This window comes from Halichoerus grypus, chromosome 10 (genome assembly GCF_964656455.1).
Source record: "Halichoerus grypus chromosome 10, mHalGry1.hap1.1, whole genome shotgun sequence".
NCBI lineage: Eukaryota > Metazoa > Chordata > Mammalia > Carnivora > Phocidae > Halichoerus > Halichoerus grypus.
The window spans coordinates 34,994,069-35,004,454 of record NC_135721.1 but is presented as its reverse complement, the minus strand read 5'-3'; the positions used below and the strand labels follow the sequence as shown (position 1 = coordinate 35,004,454).

At 51.7% G+C, this 10,386-nt stretch overlaps 1 protein-coding gene across 2 annotated transcripts in view; it reads right to left on the bottom strand.

Annotated features, from left to right (window-relative positions):
- The window catches only part of LOC118522145 (two pore channel protein 2-like), a 36,369-nt gene continuing 25,983 nt past the window's right edge, over positions 1 to 10,386 (bottom strand). The window contains exons 11-19 of one of the 2 annotated variants that reach the window (XM_036070979.2): positions 9,011 to 9,196; positions 7,930 to 7,994; positions 7,034 to 7,121; positions 6,401 to 6,470; positions 3,955 to 4,174; positions 3,736 to 3,826; positions 1,733 to 1,846; positions 1,385 to 1,509; positions 1 to 701 (exon numbers count right to left, since the gene is read on the bottom strand). In XM_036070979.2, coding sequence (XP_035926872.1) covers positions 556 to 701; positions 1,385 to 1,509; positions 1,733 to 1,846; positions 3,736 to 3,826; positions 3,955 to 4,174; positions 6,401 to 6,470; positions 7,034 to 7,121; positions 7,930 to 7,994; positions 9,011 to 9,196 — 1,105 coding nt within the window. In that variant the 3' untranslated portion in view covers positions 1 to 555. The other variant, XM_078056279.1, reaches the window with a different exon arrangement.

The window sequence follows — 10,386 nt, the reverse complement described above, 5'->3', positions numbered from 1 at the left end:
TCTTGCTATCAGTGTCATTTAATTAAAGAAGCTTTGAGAGCCTGCCCCAGAAAAAGAAGCAACTGTGACAGAATTTTCTTTTCACATTCATGTTTTTCTTCATTTTGAATAAATACCGCATCAAAGAGCTTCTATACTAGATATATTCCTTTACCATATTTAAATATTCAAAAGTCATTCACGTAACACTGTAGCACAGGATTTAATAGAATAGCAAAATATCATATAAAAATAAATGAAAAGCTTTCATATCCCCACGGAAAGGACTTCTCACACGTACGGACGGACATGTGTAAGATAAGTGCTCCTCATAATCTCTTCATAGATTTGCCCCTCCTTACTGCTCTGATCAGACCCCAGAACCACCCCAGGCGGGGCACACAGAAGGAGCCCCTCCACATCTCTCCACCGACCACTCCGAGCCCGTGCGGCCGAAGCGCAGGCTGGTCAGGGCACAGAGACAACTCGGGCTGGGAAAACCACCTCCAGAAAGCATGCACAAGACGTGATGGCAGCTTAGCCTGGTTTCCAGGTGTGGACCCTTCCAGGCCAGAATCACGCACTGTTTTCAAAATTGGGATTCTTGGGATATATGTCACCGGGCGAGAAGTTCAGAATCTCATCCAAGGAAGGGCCTTCATCCTCTGGAGCAATTTCGGACTCGAACATCTGCTGCAGCAGGGCGTCCACGGTCCTGTACTCTGGGAGGAAGGAGAAAGGCACGTGGAGCTCGCGTGTGTTGGAGCTGGAGGGGAGCAGCCCGGGCAGAGCTCGGCTTTCTGGAAGGATGGCTCCTGAGTCAAAGACAATGCTCTAAGCATGGCTAGCCAAACAGCCTTTGAAAGAAAGGATGAAGAAGTCAGGAAAGAATCACTCATCTCTGCTGCTGTGGACTCTATGGAGCTCCGCAACCATGCAAGGCCCTGGAGACCAAGGAGCAGGTCTTCCCTGAAGGACGGAGGAGGGTAACTTCTGGTCGGGGCGTCCTGCTCATGCCACTGCGCCTGCAATCTATGCTGTACTCCTCATTCTGAGTTAAGTGCAGGCGCCCCGGCCAAGGCCCAAAGTGACAGTCAGGTTGCTCTGGGTTACTCAGCCCGCCGCTGATGCATGGAGAATAAAGCCCTTAAAGACTAAGTTGTGAAGGGCCCCCATGCCCTGGGCACAGAGTGAGGCCCTGGGGATACCACAGGAGGCAAAAGACAGGGCCCAGCACACAGGGAGCTTCAAGTCTACAAGGAAGACAGACGGTGACCAAACCGTCACTCGACGACAAAATGGCATGCAGCCGGCATGGCGGGTCAGATTTGCATTCTGGAAACACCTCACCAGCTGCAGTGAGGAGCATGGATTGGAAGAAGTTTTGCATTGGGTTAAAACTTACTTTTTGATGCAATTCTGAAGTACAATCCTTTCAAGGCCTTCCTTTTGTTGTCTCCATCATCCCCACTAAAGCCACTGTCCTTGGCGTCCATGTTATCAACGAGCTTCCCATCCTGCATTTCTTCTCTTCAAGGAAGAAGAGACATGAACAGGGTCAGGTCCCTCAGCTGAGTCCCTCACGCGCCCTCCCAGCCATGGCCCCGTGGCACCGTCCAGCCGCATCCAGGGCTCTCCTCTTGTCAGTGAGGGTCCCTGAGGACGGCACACAGGCCCATGCCGGACACCACGGGGCACTGAGGGAGTGAACGTGGCCAGTGAGCGACGACACCAGAGGGAACCCACTACTCACTCTTGGATTCCCACTCCAAGCTCTTGAATCTTCTTCTCAATGGCAGTTTCGACTTCACTTTTTTCTAAGGAGTACGCCACAAAAAATGCCTCCAAGATGAACGCTATGAAAATACTGAGAAAGGGTGAGAGGTACAGGGTGGGAGCCGTGGTCCAGGCAGCAGGGGACCCTCGTTCCGAAGGGTGTCTGAGCCGAAGCAAGAAGGCAAATAGTCGCAAAGACAACACAACGTGGAAGGGAGAAATGACAGACGCAACATCTCTCAAGGATTGGACACAACTTGCCATTCTTATGGTATAACTTGTTTAAACAGTGAATATTGGGGCACCTGGGTGGCTCAGTCGTTAAGCGTCTGCCTTCGGCTCAGGTCATGATCCCAGGGTCCTGGGATCGAGCCCCGCATCGGGCTCCCTGCTCAGCGGGAAGCCTGCTTCTCCCTCTCCCGCTCCCCTTGCTTGTGTTCCCTCTCTCGCTGTGTGTCTCGCTCTCAAATAAATAAATAGAATCTTTAAAATAAATAAATAAATAAAAACAAACAGTGAATGTTAAAAAGGAAATATGGTTTCTTTCTAGGGGAAGCTTAAGCCAAATACTTGCTGGTAAACAGTTCTCCGTGAATATCTCAAGTTTCTGCACAGCCCAGGTGGTCTGAGCAAAGGCACTGAGGGCCAACTTAGGGATGTCTGTCTACAGAGACATCCCAAGATGGAAAGCTCAGCGATGCCTCCCCCCAGACACAGTCCGGGATAACAAAGATAAAGAGCTCACCCTGCCCTCCCTGGGGATCTGCTTACATTCCAGGTGAAACTAAAGTCCCTCTCTCTCTCTCCACAGGGGAGGACAGACAAGCCCCAGCAGCCCTCTGTAAGATCAGTTTCCTTCTTTTGGGGTTCCCTCCCGCACTCCCACTCCAGCTGGTGCTCGCCACACTGCTCAGTGGGGACAAAGTTTCAGGAAACCGACACAAGTAATAAACTGCCTTCGTCTCCGGCCCAAGGTGCCGTGCTTTCTGTCCGTGCCTCTCTGGGGCATAGGCACACAGACTAACCTGCTGGCTGGCAGGTCGGGGAGACGCTCAGACCCTTCACCATTTCCGACGTAACAGCGCTGACGATGGAGCCCAGGGCTCCCACAACCCCCGCCTGCTTCTGAGAGGACAGCGGCAGAAATACCCCCGCCCCTGCTGGTCCCCGCGCTCCAGCAACCTCGGCAGGAGCCACCCAGAGAGGCGTTTCTCTCTTGTTCCCTCTACGCCTTCCACCCAGCCTGTGTAAGGACAAGCAGCTCGACGGGAGCTACGCACGGGCTTTCTTCCCCTCCCCTCCCCTCCCCTCCCTCGGCCAGGATTCTCGAGTCACTCTGGAGCCAAAGTCAGTACGACGGTGGCCGGCCACCGTGGGCCTGGTGTGACAAGGAAAGCACAGGTACTGGGCTGTCCCCCCAGAAATGGCAGGCCCCAGGCTGTAAGAAGGGTATGACAACTGAAAAACCTCTCTGGAAGACCATTCCAGCCTTCAAGGGGACTCAGGCTCAGGTCCCATGAGGAACCAAGGAGCTAGAATCAGAGACGCTGGAACAGAAGCGCTTCCGAGTGGTCGGATGTCACAGCGCCGCTCAGTGACTGAGGCCTCTCCTGGAAGAGGGGCCAGGACAGACCAGGGGCACAGTGCCGTCCTACCTGTGCAAGGACAGGGACGGACCAGAGTGGGACAACTAGGGAACTGACTCTGAGGCTCTGAGAAGCCACCAGATGGCTGGATTTAAGCAGAGGGTGAACGGTGCGCTCAGGGATGCTCCCAAGGGATTCGGTCTGGGTGGGGAAGGGGAGGGAGACTGGCCGGGACCCCAGGGCCCTTCTGGCCCAAACAACTTACGAGACCACGAAACGTGTATCCTATACAAATGTGCCCTGGCAGACAATGATAAACACAAGTGCTAACAAAAGTTAGACCAAGGCAGGGGGAGGAGACGCGGACTTGCCAACGGGACAGGAGTCAACTCACTTGACGATGAGAATGACGACCACAACGTGGAAGCTGATGAAGTACAGCTTTGCCGCCTGGTGGGTCACGAGGGCAAAGCCGCCTGCGAGGAGTACGCAGCTAAGGAACCAAACCTTCGGGGAGCTCGGCAGCTGCCCTGGATGTTCCTCTGGGCGCCCCCACCCCCACCCCAGGGAGCAGGCAGCCCCGGGGGGTCGGACGCCTTCGCAGAAAGGATATCGTGCCACTGGTTCACCACCGTGAGCTCCATCAGCACGACGAACGAGGAGGCCAGGTCATTGAAATTATTCTTGCAGTACCTGTCTCGGGCAAATGCTGAGTCTTTCAAGGCTGGGTTCCCACACACCAGAGCATCGGGGGTGGTGAAATTTGGGTCGAAGGACCGGACTTTGCCGTGGAATGCCTCCATCCCGATGATGGCAAACACGTAGTAGACCACCTGTGATGGGCAGCCCCGGTCAGCAGGGGGCGCACGGAGCTGCAGCATCACGGGGCCAGGAGCGAGCCGGAGACGCTGGAGGACTATGGACATGGGTGACCCCGGCAGAAAGGGACGCTACTCTGATTCCGGGGTGGCTGCCCACCCCAACCCAGGCCCAAGCAGTGTTAGGGTGGGGAGCGGTGGACGCGGAGGGACAGAAGACACGGCCGGCGGGACCACACCACGACCTCTCCCATGGGCTTACAGAGTGAAAAACAAAGCTGCTGGGCAAGTTAGTGGCTTAAGTACTCAATAAACAATGGTTGGTCCTCTAAAAAAAAAATAATAAAGTTGTATCTTTACCCTGTTTTTTTATAGGAAAATAAATTCTGAAAGTACCATAGAGTCAAATGTAAAAAACAAACCAGGAAGGAATTGGAAAAAGAAAAAATTGAGTAGGAAAAGGCCCCACTATGCGTGACTATAAAAGATAAAAGATTATAAAATAATCTATAAAATAAAAGATTAGCAAATAGGACTATATAATTAATTTAAATTTTATACAGCCCCCCAAATATACAACAAAAATCCTTTATGCAGGAAAAAAAAAAAAAAACTCAAAAAACAAGTGACGGAGAAGGAAAAGTAATTCCACTGTAAAAAACTTACCAACAGCCTATTTCCTTAACTGTCAAAACACTCCTGCAAATCCTATTTAAAAATGAATAGAAGAATAGGCCAAGGGTATGAACACGCTGTTTACCGAAAAATAAGCGCGAGTGCCCAAAAGAGCCTGGAGAAGACACTCCGCCTCATGAAACACGACAGAAGTGCCCGTCAGAGCAGCATAGTGCAATTCTCTCCCCCGGACTGCGAGACAGGGCAATGATTCGGAAACCCCAGTTGCGGGGGGGGGGGGGGGGCTGCAGAGAGACAGCCTGTGACACGCTGTCGTCTGGGATACACGGGGAGCGTGCGTTCGGAAGGCCACGTGCCACCATCCACCCGAGGTCTGAACCATCTCCCCTCTGACCTCACAGCGCCGTGCCCAGGGATGTATCCGGCGGGAACGGAAGCACTAAGATGCAGGTACAAGAACAGCCCTCCCCACATCCCTTGTAATGGCCAAAAGGTGACAGCACCCAGTGGTCTGTCAGTCGAGGGGCTGGTCGGATGTGTTCTGGAGTCTTCCCTCCTTTTGTTTTTATTTTTTATTTTATTTTTTTAAAGATTTTATTTATTTATTTGTCCGAGAGAGAAGGCATAAGGAGGGGCGGCAAGCAGAGGCAGAGGGAGAAGCAGGCTTCCCGCGGAGCAGGGAGCCCGATGCGGGGCTCGATCCCAGGACCCTGGGATCATGACCTGAGCCGAAGGCAGACGCTTAACTGACTGAGCCACCCAGGCACCCCCATAGGACAATTTTAATCACAGCAGAGCCGACACGATACGTGTGTCCTCCAGGACATATGACAAAGATATCAGGTGGAAGAAAGTTATGCAACATTTTGTGTGGATTCTTCCATCTGACTAAACAATAAACCAGACACATACGGGCATGTCTGGGATATACTTGTTGTGTACATAGAGCTATTTAGGAAGAGTAACAAGAAGCTTTTAGCAATGGTTGTCTCTGGGAAAGACGCATGTGGGGAATGGAAAGGGGTGACCTGAAGTCAGCCTTTCATTCTTCGGTAAAATGGGATTTCTTACCATGATAACAGAAAAGCGAAGCGAGGGCCCTGTGGCAGAGTGCCCACGTATCTGAGCCCCTCATTCACAGTGTGGGACCTCTCCTGAGCGGGAGGCGCCAGCCCTTCGCAGCCCTGTGTGGCTGTGTTCTCACCTTGGCGATGTGAGGGGCAGGTGGGCTTTAGCCACAAGCAGAACAAAGAAGGACCTGAGGCCTCACAGCCATGAGCCAGAAGGAGCCTACACCCCCTGAGAAGCATCTGCTAGTCAGGCAGGCAGACCCACCTAGACCGTGGGTGACAAAGAAACCACAACTGAGTTAAGCCACTGAAGTTGTGGTGTCTATCACAGTGGCCAGTGAGCCTTAACTGCTATATGCCCAGTGTTTCCAGACCTTGGAAATTTCTAAAAAGGCGACAAGAAACCAGTGAGTCTCATTTACTTAATCTCCCTTTCTTTTCCTCACTTCAAATAAGGCTTACCAAGAGCTGCCGAGAATGAACATCTTCTTACCACTTATTCACGTAGAACTAGCCACAAGAACAAGCCACTTACCAAGACGAGTCCACCGAACGTCAGTATCGTGGGACCAATGTTAATTAAGGTGGTCACGATAAGCCGGAATCTAAGATGAAACAAAGTTTCTAGCACAAGACGGCAGAAGGGAAGCCGTGAGCTAGAACTGACCACACCAGCAGGTTTGGTTTCATATCCCTTCCCCCGGGGCCTGGACCTGTTCTTTACACACCGTCAGGAATTTGCCCTTTTAGCTGTGCACCCCTGGGGAGTCACTCAACCTCTCTGAGCTTCACTGTCATCACCGGTGAACAAAGGATAATAAAGGCCCCTATATCAAGGGTGGCAGGAGGAATTTCACAGGACAACGGCTGGCACACTCGGGAGCATCCGTGGCCCCCACGGCCACCGCTATGCGGCCACGCACAGCATGCACGGTGAGGGAAGGGGCCACGGGGACTAGAGCGATGGACAGAACCCCTGCCCTCGGGGAGCTGCCATCTGAGTGCTCTTCCCTCCCCACCACCAACCACACCCGGAGAGAGCTCCGGGTCCTCCATGCGAGGTACATTTGGGGCTCCTAATGGGATGTGTTGACCGATCTGAGGCAGGAGTGGTTTCTGGCAGGTTCCAGTGGGGGAACCACCCGAGGGCACGTCGCTCGCTCTTTACCTCTGAATGCTGACAATGATCCGTAAGAGCCGGAGGATCCTCAATATCAAGACGATATCCAGTATCTGCTGACTGTTGTATTTTCTTGCTACAAAGAAAAAGCACAATCATTTAACATTCCGTTCTGTGAGTGCCTCTGGCTTGTCCCTTCTATTCAGTGAGGTCTGAGACTCTGTGGGTTCAGGGCGAGATGCGGCTTCACTTCCAGAGCCCGACAGTAGCTCCGGGCAGTGAGGAGGTAAGTGGTGCCTTGAACGGCTCACCCCCCAGCAAAGCCGAGCCACCCCAGGCCTTCCCCCCCAGCCCTGAGCTAGAGAATCCTGAGAGTCGGTGTAGACTTCAGGCCGTCTTTAATGACTGTGGATCAGGTTCTACAGAACACATTTCTACAAGCCCTTCCTTCCCCAACATTCCTTTCCTAGAGGCCTGTTAAGAAGCTGCACTACGTCTAAACAACGCCCCCTGCTGTCCACAGGAAGGAGTGTGCGTGGTGGTGGTGGGAGGCGCGGGTGCAGCCAGGGGAGGCCGACACAAGAGGGCAGTGGACCAGGGACGATGCAAACCAACTGCGGCTGGACCTCCGGGGGGCGGGCAAGACGGGCAGGGGGTCAAAGGCATGGAGGTGAAGCCATGAGACTGAGGGCAGTTTTGGAGAGGAGATGACCAGGTCAGTGTCTGGTGTGACGGATGCGTACAAATGCAATCTCTAATATACAGCTAAACACAAACAAAGCTACCAGCCCTCTCCAGGACATGGAACACTTCTACTAATTCTCTTGTGTCTCCATTGCCCCATCCCAAACGCCTTACTGGTGCACAGGTTCAACAAAGACTACACATACACATTGAATGCATGATCCCAGGAGGTGGCGAAGCCGAGAGCCCATGGCACTGACCTGACTGAATGGTGGTATTGGCCACGGTGGCCACCAGGGCCGCCATGATGATCAGCGTGTCAAACCTAACAGAGCAGAAGCAAAGTTGGTGAAGGATACAACTGATCCTGAGAAAACTTCGAATCCAGTATCTTATGCAAAGCAATGAACCAACCATGAAACTGATTTCTGTAACTTTTAGAACAATGGAGACGAAGCAAGAAACACTACGTTTGAATGATCCAATGATCATTCCCTGGCTGCTCCAGTGAACCACCCAAGGGAATCTGTAGCAATCAGCCAATTCTTATCACTTCGTCTTCCAAAATAACTGTATCCTTGCAAGAGTACTTTGGCACATTTTTCAGAATATACAGTATAATCTCTCTTGGCATTAATTTTACTAAGTCCATTGTAACTTTTTAATTAAAGGGGGTAACATCCATCACAGCGTTACTCTTCTTTCTGACAACAGTGCCAAAGCACTGGACAAGACTAGCTAGTTCCCCTTTGGCCACATGAGCATCCTAGGGAGTTTCCTGGCACTGAGAGCAGCGATCACAGAGATCCAACCCTGGCAAGCTGTGCACTACGTAAGACAGGTGTGTGTGTGCCCTGTGTCTTTGCGTCCTGCACTGAGCTGGTCTGCAGCACGGGGGTGATGGTTCGAGACCAGGAGGTACCTAGCCTGGAGAAGAAAGAGGCCACAGGTGACACATCCGTGTAGGAAAGAGCTTGTTAACGATCTCATCATCCAAGCATACACATTCCAAGTTCTCTGATAAAAAGACTAGGGAGTGGGCCGAGGGAGCTATGGAAGGGCCTCATTGGGTATGATATTCCAAGATCCTTTCCAAACCCAGGATGCCACGATCTGTGATTCTAATTTTAGCTAGAGTCAGTTCAAACTGACATCATAAAATAACAGCTTCGTCGGACCCATATTTTCCCACACCCCCAAGATTTCATGATAAGATGCCCCAAAACCAGGCAGCTGGAGCTTGGGAAAACTACAAGGAGATTCCCCAAACTGACAGAAACCTCCCCCCGCACTTTGCCCACGGCCTCTGCCCCACCCCCTCCCCAGAACACACATGCTCACCAGTTCCAGAACTGTTTCTTGCCAAAATAGGCTCTGGGCTCGTATGTGTACAGTTTCAGGAGAATTTCAATAATATAGAGAGAAAGGAAAAGCCACTCTGCATAGGAAATGAAGGGGTTTTTCTCATCCAGAGCGATGAATATGGCATTTATTAGAATGATGACATCATAAACCCAGACAAAAATCCTGCCGTGAGGGAAAAAGGAAGAGATCCTGTCATCCCACGTTTTAGTGAAAGGAGCACATTCAGAGCCTTTTAGGGGGTACTCTGTTCCCGACGATGTGATGACTATGAGATGCCCCCCAACCCCCATCCCGCCAACATGCACACACACATGCACACTCGTGACTCAAGTAAGTAAATGTTCCAGCATGACCAGGGTCCTGAAATTCACCTGCCTCCCCCGATACTGGCGCAGTCCTTTCGGCCAAGGAGAAAACGAAGACTCAGCGACCAGGGGGTGGGGGTGGGGAATAGAGGCATGGTTTTCCCAGGTCCCCCCTCTGGGGGCACAGTACCTGGATCAGATGAAAGCTTAGGCAGAAATGGGGCAAGGAGAAGGTTTAGGGCTTAGCATGGGATCATGACACCTCTAGGACTTGTCCCTAGAAAATTAACATCCTTAACTAAGAAAGCTTCTGAAAACCTCTTCACCCCTAATGCACACAAGCCTTCCAGGGGACTGACATGTCCATCTTCCTCACCGAGTCTGGGGTGGACTGTATCAGACCTGGGCTCTGAGGCAACTTCGCAATTACAGAGCAGGCTGCTCTGCTCAGGTACCTGTCCCCTGTGCTCCAGAGAACCCCGGCTGAACTCTGGGCCTGGCCTCGGGAAGACAGGAGGGGCTCCTACCCCACTGTTCTCTGTGAGGCTGTAGACTAGGACCCTGGATGCCCCGTGCAGACACACAAACTCCAGCACATGAAACACATCAGTAATTCAAGGCTAGGATTAATGGGAAGAAGCCTCTACATAAAGGGCTTTGATAAATACCAAATACGGGCAGCTAATACGGTGTGCCCACATCACAGGCTGAGCCACTGTCCGGGACTTCTGAACTATTCTCTTCTATGAAACACTAAATTCAAGGACAGCAAGAGGATGAGCCACTAATGACAGGGGCACTCCAGGCCGCACATATGAAACCTAAGATCTCCAACCAGAATAAATGATTCTTTCTGGAGTCCACTTACTTGAGAATAAGAGAATTAATTGGCCTTCTCAACAACCATTCTGATAACTCAAATTCATGAGTTTATCACAGACTTTACAAAGTCAGAGTGCCGTATGTGAAACCAACTTCCTAATGACTTGGATGGGGCTGGAACCTTCTGATTTCAGAGAGCAGTCAGCTTCTCTGGCTCAGAGAGCA